Source organism: Haliaeetus leucocephalus, unplaced genomic scaffold, assembly GCF_000737465.1.
Source record: "Haliaeetus leucocephalus isolate CR32 unplaced genomic scaffold, Haliaeetus_leucocephalus-4.0 Scaffold273, whole genome shotgun sequence".
In the NCBI taxonomy this organism is placed as follows: domain Eukaryota; kingdom Metazoa; phylum Chordata; class Aves; order Accipitriformes; family Accipitridae; genus Haliaeetus; species Haliaeetus leucocephalus.
The window spans coordinates 7,943,513-7,959,498 of NW_010972709.1; the positions used below are offsets into that span (position 1 = coordinate 7,943,513).

Consider the following 15,986-nt stretch of genomic DNA (forward strand, 5'->3'; position numbering starts at 1 on the left):
GTTTTCAGTGCCTTTTTCCTGCTTTTTCCATTATCATTGTAAAGAGTAGAATTTAGTTGTTGCATTCCACATTGAAGTGCATAGGATGTGAAACGATTAATTCTTAGAAACAAAAAAGAGAGCGAGAGCTGGGAAAACAGCTATTTTGAAAATATTAATAAGCATCAACTTTTCTATATAGGGCAAGGTGGTTATGCATTTACCGAGCTCTCTACTTGAAAACATTATAAAATGGATATGTACATGCAATTAGATTAATGAAGCAGGAGTACATTACGCATTTTATACTGTTTTCCTACATTTAAGAAAGTATGAATGTCTTACGAAGCCTCCATAAAATGATGTAATTAAAACTCACTATAGAGCATGCATACCTTAAGAGTTATTCTTCATCCACTTCTGCTACAAATTGTGAATGGTGTTCTGGTGACTTGCTGTGTGTTTTGCTTAGATGAAGTTTTACTGCATGTTTGCTCGCAAATGTCCGACAGCACAACTTACATTTGAACTTAGAGTCTGTGTCCTCTTCTCCAGCTATTGTTTCAGGAGATCTTTGAACTGAAACTCTGGAGATTTCTTGCTCTACCTTGGTTTGCTGCTCCACAGCCAGCCTGTTCATGTCTTTCATTTGGAAACCTAGATGAGATTCTAAGTGGCTAATATAAGTAGATGGGGTTCGAAACTGAGACGCACAGTCGCTGCAATAAAAGACTGGATGTCCTTTGTCCATGTTTTTCAAAAACTTTGTTCCTCCGGTTTTCCTAAGTTGATACTTGACATTTGCCAACCAATGGCTGATGGTGGTCATTGACAGTCCAGTAAATTTTGAAATCTGCATGCGCTCTTGTGGGCCTAGATCTGATAATAAATATTTACCTTCAGATGTCTGGAAGAGGCTGGAAGCAAACTGAGCTTGCAAAATGAGAAGATGCTGAGGGTTCCAGTTTGACTGTCTGCCCTTCCTTTTATGCAGAGTGGAGACTTCTGTTGAGACATCCTCAAAGCGTCGGACATCTATTTCCAATTTCATAGATGGGATCCTTGAAGATGCAGCAGGTTTTGGTGTAGTAGCTTTGGGAAGAACTTTGACCATGTCAGCAATGTCAGACAGAGCATGTTTCTGAGGTGGAGAAGTACAAGATTGTGCTTGAGCTGACTCAGCCTTCTTGCCTTTGGATTTGGTCAGGTCAATAGGCTGATCATTGTTTTCAAACAAATAGTGCCTGGATACACTTGCAGGCCTTGGTGGGGTTGGAGCAGGAGATAAAACTGGCTTCTCCATCATATTCAGACTAGGTTTGTGGAACACAGAAATTGTGCTAGAGCTGGGGCCGGAGTTGGATTGAGGCTGTAAAGGCTCAGTGGCTTTGCCCAAATGATTATTCAGTACTGACTGCAGCGCACTGAGAGGGTTGACACAAGGCAGTTCAGACGAATGGTTGGCAGCAGCACAACCATTACTAAGAGAAGCTGCTGTTGGTTCCTTGAGGACTGTTTTTTCTTTTCCGCTGTCCTCTTTAATTTTGTCTTCTTCTTTCAAGGGACATGGTTCTGTCTTTTTTGGCTCCACAGAGGCTTCAGATTTGAGGAGAGGCTCCCTCTCACTCTGGCTGAGTGAGGCAGGCTCAGACTGGATGCCCTCTTTAGCATAGTCCTTTTGCACCTCCTCCTTGTCATCAGTTTCCTTCTTCACTTGAGTGCACTGGGCCACATTTGCTGAGATAGGGACCAGAGGCATGACCTTCCACTTGGGAGCTATGGGCCTCAATTTATTGGTGATTGTTGGCCTGATTTGCAGTACTTGGGAACCCACAGGCAAAGACGGCTTAGTTCCTTCTGAGAGCTGATAAGCTGCATGGATGCTGGGATATGCACTCCAGCTGGGTGCTCCATTTTGAGCTTTATTGATAGCCGTTGTGACAGTGTTCTCCAAGGACTTTAAAATGTCCCCACCACCCTTTGAACCATCTTCTAAATCTTCTTCTCTGAGGTACTGGTATTTCATTGTGGGATCCAGTGGTTTCTGAAGAGTGTCTTCATAATCTTCATTTTTTACTGCTTTCTCATCTTTGTTTACATCATCAGCTTTATCTTTTTTACCCTCTTTTTTTAGTTCAGAGGCGGGAGCTATGCATTCTGCAGATGACTTACTGGTTGATTTTGAAACCAGGCTGTCATTGGCTGGTGCTTCAGACAGTGATTGCATTTTTTCCACAGCTAAAGGATCCAGAACAAGTTGCTTTCCTTTCTTTGAAGCTGAACTTGTGACTTTCAAGAAATGGCCAGTGACCATCATGTGGGTCGTGAGCTGCTGTAAGGTATCATGGGAACTTCCACATTCCATACACTTCAAAATCTGGGATTTGCAGGCCTCAAACTGCCACGTATAGCTGGCACCATTCTGGTAGCCGTAGCGGTTGTTAGATGATAACTGCAGGTTCGCGTTCTTCTGAGGAGAAAAAGTATCTGAGAAAGACCCTGTCGTGGAGTCGGGGGAACAAGGCCTGTTAACATCAAACACACGTTTCTTTGCTGGAGTGACCATTTTTGAAGAAATGGTTGGTACCGGCTCCTTCAAAGGCACTTTTTGGTAATGTTTTGTTTTTATCATATGAACACTCAGATCTTGAAGGGAATCAAAAGAGTCACCACAGAACATACATTTCAGAACTTTTTGTGCATCTTCCTTGTCCATGTCCTGGAAAGCCCTTTTTCTGGGCTTTGAGTAGCTGGTAGGTCTGTGCTTGTCCTTTTTATGGTTGTCATCTTGGTAGTGACCTGTCTCATTCATATGAACCGTTAGTTCTACCAAGGTGTCATAGGCAGCGCTGCACTGCCGGCACCGAAACCGGCTGGCGCCCGTGAACACAGTTCCACACATTTTGCTGCTCTGTCTGTACAGCTGGACCGAGCTGAACAGGTTGGGTTTTGAGACGGGTCTGGAAGGTAAATTCTGCTGTAAGCTTTTTGACAGTGCGTCTTGGTGCCAATCAAAATCAGCTTTGTTCCCTCCATTTCTGTTGTCACAACTCCTCTTTTCAGAGTTAGACAACTTGAAACCCAGCCCTAAGCCTGTCCAATAAGAGTCTGACAGTATGTTGGCATAGACCGCTGTCATTTTATCCATGCAATCGTGTGCTTCGTTCTGGGCTTTGGGATGGGCGCTGCTTTTTGGGTCCTGTGGCTCTCTAGAGCAAATGCTTTTAATATCTGCCACATGGTCACTACCATCGCTTAGTAGTGATTCATTTTCTGCATCCTGGTTAGATATATGACTGACAGGGGAATTCTGGTAACTGAAGTTCCCTTTCTGCTCAGGACCCACTTCGTGTTCCTCATCCGTGCCAGTGTCGTTGCTGCCCTGGAGCTGAGCAGTTGAGTTGTTGTCATCATCATCTTCTTCCTCCTCCTTTATATCTTCCTCTTCCTTTAAATCTTCCTCTTGGACATAACCTGAAATGTAATGTCAATATATGAAATAACTTGTTAAAGGAGAATACTACGGTTCGAGCTTTCTAGTTTCACTGTGTGTTTTCTTCACCGGACTTCGTTTTAATCTACAACTTTATTGCCTGTTAGTTCTGGAAGTGAAAAAAGCCAAATGATATCTCTTTTTGTGAAGGTTGCTGGATTTTGTTGGCAGATGATCATAATTCTTTATAACTGCCAGAGATTCTGAGTTAATAATTTTCCTGTCATGGGAGTATAATTCTAACTGTCCTGTAATGGGACAGTTGGAAAATTCATATGTAAGAATTTAAAGTTTATACTAAAAGCTTCAATTCTATCAGATTGTTTTTAGCCTCAGTGAAAGAAAGGGTAGAATTGGCAAAGAACAGAAGAAAAAATAACTGCCATAATCTTCCTGGTTCATAGCATCATCCAGGTACAGTAACCTTTTGCTATTTGATCACCTAAAAATGCACTTTAGAGTGTACACAAATAATTTATATGTCAAAATACAACATCTGAAAGTGCTAATAGGCAAAAGTGGAACTCTTTTCTTTATAAAAGTAATGTACTGTGTACCATAAAGGCAAATTGTGCTTTAGTAAAAACAAATCCATAAATTTCAGGGCAAGAACCCTTGGAAGTTACAGAAGAGTATTAGGATGTGACAGAGGTAGATCGAAGTTAACTGTAAAACTGGAAAAGTAGAACAAATCCAGAAAGATTTTCTTTGACAAATTAACTATTTAATTAATAAGATGAATACTTAAGATAAGATTGATACTGGAAGAGCTGTAAATTTTAAAATTAATTAAGGAATTCAGTTAGGGTTTTTTTCTGGCCTTATATCAGCAGTAATTCTGCCTAAGTTACAGGAGATAATCTGGTTAAGAACAGACTGAAGAATTAGAGAAGAGGTTTTTTAAGGGTGAACTGGCTCCATTGCAGTCAGTGATAAATTCACAATGACTCAACATAGTCATCAATTCACTCTTAGACCCCTACAAGAAGGGAGTGGTTCAGGCATGTTTTACAAAACCTCAGTGTAATTTTTTTAACAGCCACTGCAAAGCTGTTATGCACAATGCAAGAAGATATTGAAACAATTCACTGTTATTGACAGCCACTCGTCAAAACTAAATGCTGATTTCAGAAGCACAGGTCTTCGCAGGAGATATATTGATGAGCTCTTCTAGTTAGGTGCAAACGCAGAGCTGCTAACCCTAGTGACAGCACTGCAGTCTCAGGAGTACTTTGTCGTGTTTCCTTAAGATCTAGCTTTTTGTATCAGGTAAGTATGTAAAAACAAAATAATACCAAAACCCCCAAATCAAAGCTGCGCTTAAGAAAAACTAAGCAAAAATAAAATAAAATTCTAGTACTCATAATTGTGAAGTAACCCTAAAAGCTCAGAAAGCACAAGGTAAACAAGCCTAAGAGTGTTATTTGTTTAAAATCCAATTCCTTCCCATTTTCTGAGAAAAGCCATTTTATGGGTCTTTGAGAACTTGGCTTATTTTGCTCCCTTGAATTTGGTACTCCTGCACAAATGATATCCTTTTAGCAAATGAAAAGGGATGGGCCAAAAAGGTAGAAGCATTTTTATTAATATATGGACAAAGACTTCCACAGTTTTTCTTCAGATATGTGTTTCAAATTTTCAATCTATCTGCATGTGTATCTCACCCCTTTCAACACATGTTTACCATCAAGCCAGAGATGAACCAGAATTAGAGGAACTGTTTCCTGGATGAAGCTGCAGTATAAGAGGGAAATGATGGCTAAGAAACCCACATGAGTCATCTTTCCTATGCCCTTCCCACGGTCTTAGGACCTACACAGATCACACTGGCTTAGAGCTGGGCTTGGCTTACTCCAGGGGTGATACCAGGCAGCTTCACAACCCAGAGGCAAAGATAACAGCAGTGGCTCTGAGCAAATCACCTGGACGTCATTTTAGCCTAACGAAATAATAATCACATAGTAGTAGGAACACTGTGCTCTTCAGCAGATGCTTTCAGCAAAGAAGCTGAATATTAAATAAGAAGTGTTAAATACTAAAAAATAAGCCTTTTAGTGTGTTGGGGTACAGCAAATATTAGTAGCCCCATTTACAGATGATCAGACTGAGGCAGGCAGCAAAGACAACACGAAGAACAAAATTTTTTTTTCTCCTCCCTAAACTTTTTCCCTAATAACCAGATAATACTTTCCATGTACCCCTTTCCAAGCTCGTATGTTTTTCAAGGGGACAAGGAGAATGGAGGGACATGGAGGCGGCAAAAGCTCCTACACATCATGAGTAGTAACCTTGTTAAACAAGCAGCACAAACTGATGAGCAGGACTGACATGGTTCTCGCGGTGTTAGAGATACTGTACAGCGTAGGTAGCGATGCTGGCCCCTTGCCAGGATGTATCACAGTGCCAAGCATATTACATCGAGCAAAACAAAAATAAGGAGGGAATCCAATGAAGGAATCAGACAAAACAGACAACAAACAGCATTCACACAGTTTTGGGTCAGTGCAAATTTGATTCTCCATTTCAGCACCAATTCTTTGAACACTATTAACCCATTTTTCACCAGAGGGTAATTTTTTCCTTTGGAAGATATATACAGTAGTTTCTTCCTCACAATATCCTTTGTCCTTCTAAAAGGATTTACTAGGAGAAGCAGAAGTAGCAGACAGCTGCACATCCCCCACAATACAGATAAAATTTTCTGCTTAATTAGGCATTGACATGTTTACTATAACCTTTACAGAAGAGTAACTCGTGCTGAGAAATCCTCTTTTTTGTGTGTCTGTACACTCTTATGAAAGTAGTAGAAGTAACTTATTAGAAAGCACCATCAAAATTTCACAAAACCATCAGTCAGGTCCATTTTAATGGTTAAGAGTTCTGGGCAGCTTTGAAAACACACTTCAGTATCCTACTTGTAAACCCATTTTTGTTTATGTAAATGATTTAAATTGCTGTGGGCATTTTAAGGACAGTGGAGACCTGTGCAGACAACCTAGGGTACAAGAAATGCATGTGTCCTTCCAGCAGTGGTTTTTAGAAAGATTTCATTGGACATGAAGTTTGATATGAACTGATGTAGCTATTTAACAGAAATAACATTAATTTAAGTGGACTTTGCATTATTTATTTTATAAGGTAGCGGTGTCTTAAGCCTGCACACCCACATGCTTTAAATGCAGTGTCTGTAGTAAGTAGCATAATTTTTGCACATCATACTGATGTCCATATGATAAATTGTTGAGTGACCTGTTCTTTTCCCACCAGTTCTACCCTAGGCTTATTCTGACACTCCAAAAGTCTGAGATGCTTGTATATAGCTGTCTTACAGGAAAAAAAACCAAAAAAATAAAGAAATCCAAACTCAGTAACCAGGTGAATGCTTCCTCCTTTTCCCAGATAAGAATTTTTCCCACTGAAATTAAACAGGCCCAGGCAGAGATGTAGGATGGGCAATGTGCAGTCCTGAAGAAGCGGGGGACTGAAATTTCACTATCATCTTGAAAACTGGACAAAACCCAGGAGCTTCAGAGCAGTGAGTGGAAGCAATTTCTGGCTTCTTAAATGGAAATACAGTATTTGTATTAAATACAGTATTTGGCTTGTCAAAATCATGACACCAGTAAGGATAATATTATCATATGGATAATAATAATAAATACTATTCTAAATTGTTTTAACTTTTTGCTCTGAACCCTTGTGATTGGATTCATGGTAACGTAAGAAACCTGCTTCTCTAGGACAAGGGTTGCAATAAACAGCTGATTCTTTATTCTTCAAAAGATAACATATTCTTAGATATATCTAGCGTATTTCTACAGACTAACTAAAAGAAAGCAGGTCCAATTAATATACCCTCAAAACCTCTTCTTTGAACTTATGGGTCTAAAATCATCCACATCTTGAAGCCTTGATCCTACTATGCAGACAGCACTGAGCCAAGCTCCCAGTGATGCCGAATCCAGTATTGACTTTCAGGCCCTCACACCCCTGAATAACCTGTAATTTGCACCACGTTATACATCACCTTGAATAGTAGTGTGAATATATCTTTTTTTTTTTAAAGTGTTCATTCTGACTGTTAACTTTTCCACCAGTGGATGCTATTTTCACTCAAATTTGCTCTTTTTCCACATAGAGAAACATTTCTTAAAATATACATACATGTTTCTTTCCAAGACTGGAAAATTTATTTTCTGCCAAGAAAAGGGACAGTGAATCATTGTCCAGAACAACACCGCTAATCCATGTAAAACCCATGCACCATCTGCACTTCTTCATATATATATTCCAGTTTTACTTGAAATAACATCATTAGTAGAGCAATCTTGCAATGCTATAAGGTGATCTTGTTTCCTTCTTGTTTGGCTTCAGCTCAAACATCTTTTTGTGTTTGGCAGAAACTGTTTCTTTCTCTGAAATATTTCATGCAGATAATGGATAATGACCACTTCTCATTCCTTCTTCTCAAAAATGTCTAACTACATTAGCTACCCAAAGACAAATCTTAACCTGGCTCTTTGTAGAAGTTCATACCTATAGATTCATCCCAGTTTGAAAAACAACTGAAGAGAGGAATTGGCAGCTGAGGAAAAAAAAGTCCCTACTCTGTTGCATAACTCTTATATCAAAGACATTTTGGAATTTAACAGGATTAAAACCAATGCAACACCCTGGAAATGCAATGGAGTTTCATGGAAAGATCTCTCAAAATACAAAATTTGTAATACAAGAGTGAATTATATAATTTCAGAGCTTTTTAGGCTACATTAAAAATTTCTGTACCAGGGAAAAAACTTCCTGTTAAGTTCTGCAAGATGGAAAGAAAACATAGGGAAAGGTTACCTTTCTCACCACAGAGGGAGCAGAGAGCATCTGGCTCTGAATCATGGGCGTCAGAGACGAAGGAGTGCCTCTGTCACCTGGTCTAAACTTCCTGGTAGTGTGAGGTTTATTTCTAAAGCCATGTGCACCCTGAGGAAGGTTTTAGATGTTCTCAAAACCTCAGAAAAGGCTGAATTTGCTCAATTGTCTTTTTTCTGGGAGGCCAGTTAATTATTTTGGATAATGGGAAATCATTTGCACCTTTTGCTGCTATTACTCTTTACCATCACATCCAAACTCAGTTTGCAGTGGTTCAGTATGGAAGTTTTGATCACCACCCTAGTGATGCAATTTTGTGTCCAAAATAACTTGTCATCTCAAAGGAGAGATTTTTCCCAATGTTCCTTTGCCTTTTTTTTTTTTTAGAACTTTGTTTTTCAAATCGCTACAGCAGCTGACACTAGGGCATGAATTTCTGCCTTTTGCAGAGTAGGAAAAGAAACAACCACTACCATCCACTGCTGGAGGATAGAATCAACCTCTGTGGTGCCAAGCTTGCAAGCCACTGCAGCTTAGGAGCAAGGAAACTTGGAGTTATGGCTTCTGCCATAACTGAATTTTAACACGCAAAGGCAATTCCACGGACCCATAACTATTATTTATATATGATGCTGAAATGAAGCAATTTTGGGCTTTCATTTTGTTGTACTCTAATTAGAGTTGTAATATAAAGTTTTCTATTAAATGTCCAATTTTCTACTGGTTAAGAAGGCAAAATACCCACTAGTTTCAGTGGGACTTTTAGCAGCACAAAGGAGAACCGATTATGTCTTTCGTACATTGCACCCTACACAGTTATGAGTCAAATGAAAATGATTGGTGGCTGGAAGCATATGTGCAGGGAACTGGCTTTTGAGTGACCCATAAACTCAAAGCAAAACCAATAATAAAACAGGAAAAAATCCCCAAACAAAAGGAAGACTGCAAAAAGAGAGGTGAGCTGATGCGCTCTACTGAGCTGAGAGTCCATAGCAGGGACAGAATTATTATGGGAGTTTTTTCTTGAATAATTTTCCTTAAGGATTATGTTGTTTACATAGTCAGTTATAGCACTGTGAAAAAAAAGCAACTTCAGTCATATTTACCTTGCTCTGGATTTAGTCAGTTTGAATGACTGAACTGCTAGGTGCTAGCTGTTGCAGAAATGGATTTAACCACGTTCGGAGCCAAGTTGAAGTTCCCTACGTGAGGGCTTACAGTGTAAGGGAATAATTTGCCTTTGGTTAAAACCATTTCTGTTTGTTATTTTCTACAAACCCCTGGCACTTACAATTTCATTGTTTCAACCAGCTGAAGGTGTTTAATATTCTCCAGATTGTATTTTCAACCAACATGCATCTAATGAAAGCTATGAATCGTTGCATCACTTGAATGCAAAGAAGGCAACCTTCACAGCCCTTTGCTGTGCACGAGCAGCAGACCCCCACCTCTGCCCCATCCATCCCGCCTGCCCATCCCGCACACCAAAATCCTCTCCCAGCAAAGTTTTAGACAGGTATCAGGCAGTCATCACATCACTGCACCATGAATACGTGTTGCATTTAATTGCTAGTACAGACACAAAGGGTGCTTTCCAAAATGCAGTTTGGTCCTGAACAATTAAAAGAATAGAGTAGCAGCAAATATGGTTTCCTCATTAGTCATTTTAATTGCACCAGTGTAAATCACTTTACTGATGAAAACCTAAGTCTGAAACTTTTGTCTCTCTTTGCCTTTCTTCTGTTTTCTCTTGTCCTATTTATTGTTGTGGAAAACATCAGAGTGGCTTTGTAAATTTATAGATTACCTCATTTAAAATCCAAGTTTCAAATTATGTTTTCCCTCTTTCATTATCCTAGGTTCCCCTAAATACCAATCTAAATTTCTTTAAATGGCATGAGCTACCAATCAGAATCATAAAAAAATATATATCTATATAAATTGAAATTGTAATGAGTCTTACCAGTGTATTGCTAGCACTTTGGTTCATTTGATATGAACTTTGTTTTTTTAAAGTACCACATGGTAAGGCTTTGAAACTTCAGTTTGTAAAAAAAAACTGTAACAGCCTTACAGCCTTTGAAGTCACTACTGATATAACTCTGAACAGATCCATTCAAGTTCAACTAACATCAGACAAATGTTTAGTGTATCAGAGGAAGCCACAAAAGCAAGGATTTCATCAATATTTCACAACAGCCTCAGGGAAACTGTAGATTGCAATGCTGTAGGGCAGCTAATGGAATTACACACAAGGGTTTTGTACATTTAAAATAAGCAGCTACTAAAAAAATTACCCTTCAGTTTGATAGAAACTGTATAAAACTGCAGATGGGAAACAATTAAATAGCTACCAACATTTATCCATGTCAGCCTGATAGGTCATTTAATAACAGGTATTTCTTTCCTTCCTTCTTTTTTTTCCTGGTAGGGCAATAATAAAGATTAACATTTATGAAAAGTAGCATAAAATATAGTACAGTCAAATGAATAATTAAAGATGCTTCTGAAGAATTTGTTTGCTATTGTATGGCCATGAAGACTGCTTTCCAGTAATGAAGTACATTTATATTAAATACAATTATAAGTAGAAAGAAGATGAGGATCATGTTTATGGACACTTGCTTTTTATCCTAAAAAAAATAAAACTTTGACTCATTTCTACTGAATCCACGGCTTATCTCATGGGCAGCATTTCTGCAGAACACATTCCCCTTGAATGGGCTCTGGCTTTGAATTCATGTGGACTACACTTGAAGCTGGAGATACTACATGTAATAAACATGTGAAAGAACAACACCTTCCTTGAAAGGCTCTTGATCAGAGTGAAGAATTCTGCGTATGAAAGCACAATGTTTATTCTAAAAATAGATCCATATAATCATATTCCTTTTCATGACTATGTTCAATGTGTAAAAATCTTGAAGTACTAGCCCTTCACACAGTTGGTTTTGAGTGTTTAGGTATGGTCTGCTACTGTGGGAAATTACTATTTCTGTTAATAACGAATGCTTGTTCAGTGCATTGAATAGCACAATGTGAGAGACAAATTATTTGATTATTATTTTTAAAAGGCTGCTTATTTCTTGGCCTCTCCAATTCAAAAGAGACCAGCTTGGATAAATGCAATGGAGTACCGTCTCATGCAGAAGAATTTAAGCCTTAATTCAAGAAAGCTCATAAACATGTTAAGTTTGTCCCATTTGGGGTAAGAGTAGATAGGCTTATCTGCCATAAAGAGAGGCTACGGCATGATGAAGCTTCGCTGTCATAATTACTTAATAATCAATTATTAATATGTAAACAATAGCAGCCGGATTTCAGTAATGTGACTAAGGATTAAGTGAGTCAGCATTGACAGAAAATCTGCCAGAGCAAGGAGCAAGACTCAACTGTCATAACTCCGGCATCTGCCACTGATTGCTGAGGTGGCCTCTTGCAAGTCACAGAGGGTCAGTTCAAAGCTCAGATGTTTTTACGGATGACCTCCATGAACAGCAGTTTTCTCTTTAAAATCCCCGCCTCCCTGCCTGTTGAACTGCAAAATGCTGCTTCTTGTACACGTTCTGCAGGAGCACACTGGGAAATGCATTGTGCTTGTATGCTGAACAGAAAATCTAGCGCTACTTGAGTACTCAGCTTCACGATCCAGCGATGGGTAGAGATGAAGCCAACAGCACTTCTTATGTGGTTTTATTAAAGTGCAGAATTCATGCCCAGCTGAAGATGCTGCATAAAATGCAAGCTCCTTGCAATAACTTGTTGACTAGGACCTAGTATTACAGCCTATTTTTAAAAAATATTAATATGGCTTTAAAAGTACACTATTATTATAACATTTATCTAAAGAGCAGTGGACCTTTTGATTTTCCCTTTGGATACACAGCCATATTGCAGCTCCAATGAGATCTGCTTTAAGCCATACTTGCCAGTAATATTCATAAATCTGTGCTGGCTACTCATAGCTGGTTAAACCATGGCTGCAACATCATTTGTCTCTTAACATCTCTTTAGATAAGGTACATAAGTAGAAAGTGGCAGTATAATGAAATAGATCTTCCTCGTCTTCTTGCTTTGGTTTGATCTTGCCTTTATTCCAGGCAATAAAAAACTGCAAATAATTTTGAAGTGTGAATTTTCACTTGCTGGGATTTCAGCGTATAAGGAACACTAGTGAAGAATACACAGATCATCAAGTGTTTTATTTCCCTCTTTATTTTCCTTTCAGGAACATACTCTTGCAAATGTTGGTCCAAATGAATAGTCTGTTTCTTTTGTGACAAATATTATGGCCAACAAACGTTGACTTTTGACCATTAGACATCCCTGCACTTATAGCCACATAACCATCAAAGCACTAAGTCAGCATGAAGGTCATTACCCCAGATGGCATCTTACTTCGACTAACTCCTCAGATATGTAAGCAATAAGCAGTTGCAAGAGATTGATATGATACTTTGTGAGTAATTTGGATGAACTATAACACTAACCCAGTAAAGTATTATAATTTTAAATGTGTCCAGAAAATAATTGAAATTCTGGTTTAGCTTCATCATAATGCACAGTGCCGGGTATATTTAACAGCTGACTAGTTTAGCATGAATATTGCTTTACAAATGAGGTCATATTGTTTTTAAGAAACAATATTGCTATCAAACATGTTTAGGAGGAAAAGCAAGAGATTATGAGTACACTTTTAACCTTTCTGTCTCTTTCTATATCTGTTTACTATGGTGATTTAGGTGCTCAGTGTTGTTTGAAGGCAAACATAGAAGGTTCTGGCATTTAAAAGAGATCCAGTAATGAGCAACTGGCAGTCAGATTCTTTCTTATTATTACTCTGTCACAAAATCTCTGTTCTACATCATTCCATCTTTGCAACACCAGTCAAGAGATGAGAAAGGTCAAAACATCTCCTTCAAACATACAGTCTGTACATGCACACCACCATTCCTCAGTCACATACAACAGACAAAATTCAATCTGTACTGTGGAAAAGAAGAGTCCATAGGTAAATGAAGTTTCATTAGAGAGAAGGCTTTCCTCCTCCTGGCACTGACACAGTCCAGGTCAGAGTGGGATCACCTAGTAATTCGAGTCCACAGGTTTCTTTTTTATCCCTTACCCTGTTGTCAGGATGAGGAATACATAAACAAGCTGCCCAAAAGGGTATTTAATGTACACAATATGTGTGCATCCACCTACATAATGTTTGGACATTTCTCTACCCAAGTAAGGGGGCATACAGAGGGCCTGATCCTGCTTTTCACTTCTCATTGCAGTCAACGGTGAGAAGGCTGCAGCAACTGCGATAAGAATCGATCTGTGATCCTTTGAAATCTGTTTCAAAGATGGAAATAACTTCTTTTAAGGTCCTGCCTGAAATACTCCCTCTGTGAGAGGCATGACTGCAGGTGTGCTGGTGCTGGCTTTGGTAGCACAAAATTGCAATCATTTTTACCTGATGTTTTGGGGGATTCATATCTTATCACTCTCTTAATAGATCGTGTAAATATATTGTATCTTTATTATTACCGTTGTAATTCTATTAATGTACTGCACCCAACACCAAGAGTGCCCTACAAAAATCTTTTACCAGCATGGAACAAAATTCTTCCTGCCCCAGAAAGCTCCCAATGTTGATACCCTCCACTGCTTTCCTTTCTCTTTCCACACAAGCTGGGATGCTGCCTTACTGATTCCTTGCAGATATGAAGGCCTATTAATAGTAAGAATACTAATAATTTTCAGTAGTAAAATTAGTACTGTTGGTTCCATTCTGCAAGAAACTTGTGCAAAACAAATCAATCCATGTCAAAAGGAAAAGCTTCCAACTGATATGGAAAATAAATATAGTTTCTAAGTACCTATCAAGATTATTAAAATAACAGAAATTTCAAAGGGAAAAAAAAAGAAAAAAAAAGTTTGAAACACAAATATTAAGCTGTGTTCTTTTAAATTGTGTCTCAAATGATCCAAGGAAGGGCTTAGATCCAGGGCCAGTGCACAGATCATTTACAGATCATAATCACCACAGTCTCAGTGTTGCATTCTTGCCCTGTCCTAAGTGATAACTGAAATTTATCATATGGGACAAAGCATAAAAAAACAGGCAGCAACAACAGGAGGCTGCAGCTGCACAGGATCAGTTTTTCCTAAGACTCAGCAAGAAATAACAACTATGAGTTATGGTAAAAAAATCCAATAATCAGAAAGGTCACTTACTGACAGAAACGACTTCTTCAGCATAGGTATCATGATGTAACCACTGCTGAAGTGAGGGACCTCACTGGGTACAAAAAAGCTATATATTGTATCCATTATAACTGGATTTAAGGCTTGCAGGAATTCACAAAGCAGTCTAGTGGATCAAAAATCCAGACTCTAAAATCCTGAAAGAGCTGAAAGAGTGGATTAACCGTCTCTACTATCCAACTCTGTAACAGAATAAAAAAACTTTATAAACTTCCCTGCATTTTTTTTTTCCAGGGCCTCACTCAGTCTTGGAAGGAAAGGCAACAGAGGGCATCTGACCTCTACCAAATTCCTCAATACTGACTTTCTGAAAAATGAGTTGCTGCTGTAGGCAAGCGCAAATATTAAAAAAAAGCCATTAAAAAAAAAAGCTATTGAAAATGTTTACAGAATTAAAATATATTTATTGCTGTTTCTAGTAATCACAAGTGTAAGTGCAGACAAAAGCTTGGAAAAAAGGTCCAGTGAATTTTCAAGTGTGCATAAATACACACAAAGAGCAAGGCTTCTCAATTTTTGTTTTAATTCCTACCTCTTCCATTTCACTGCCTCCCAGGCATCAGCATGTAATTGGGACACCACCTTTTGAGATCTGCACTTCTGCAGAGGAGCAAATGTATCTGGGATGTTTATTAAGGCATCATTATATGGCTGTGTGGCATCATTTATTTTCTGTGGAAGAGACCATGCCAGGTCAAGTTCAACAGTTTGAGCAGACAATTCATCAGGTGGGAGCAGGTGGCAGGGGCGGTATAAGAAATCGCTCGAAAAGGAGTACAAAACTGAAATGGATGGAAGTGTAAAAGTAATAAGAAAGTGATCAGTGAAACTACAAACAACAGAAGATAAATCAAATGAAACAGGTGCAGAGTAGAGATCAGTCCAAGAGGGTTTCTTTAAATGTGAGCAGGGTTTTAACCTCTATGACAATAGGTGAATCCATGTATAATGTTTTTCCTCAAAATTCTGCTGGGAATCAGGAGGATGAACAGAGCAGGATTATTATCAGGGCATTCAGAAAGAATTGGTAAGAAAAACATAGTCTACTTTCTTAAAGTTGTGGTGGAAATGGATGCAGAGAGCATTTAGAAAATGAAGCATTACAAGGGATTTTGCACATTACATTTACATCCATGTTCAAACTGTGTTTAGATTGTGAGAGTGTGTTACAGGATCTGCGCTTGCATTTTGATCACGACCCCTGAAGCAATGACTGAAATCATATAGAAATAAAGAGTGGTAAGTGCACAATGATAGTTAAAATGGAGAAATGTTGAACAAGAACTTTTTAATAAAAGGAATGACTAGCACATTAACTTGACTACTTCTTGAACAGAAACCCACCAAATAATTTTATTGAGGATTGGACTTCACACTAATAAAATCCTTTTGCTAT

General features: G+C 38.6%; 1 protein-coding gene across 1 annotated transcript in view; it reads right to left on the reverse strand.

Moving 5' to 3' along the window:
• Positions 1–362: 362 nt before the first annotated feature.
• TSHZ2 (teashirt zinc finger homeobox 2) overlaps positions 363–15,986 on the reverse strand; it is a 140,984-nt gene continuing 125,360 nt past the window's right edge. Inside the window, exon 2 of the mRNA XM_010569624.1 lies at positions 363–3,453. Coding sequence (XP_010567926.1) covers positions 383–3,453 — 3,071 coding nt within the window. The 3' untranslated portion in view covers positions 363–382. The remainder of the gene's footprint in view (positions 3,454–15,986) is intronic.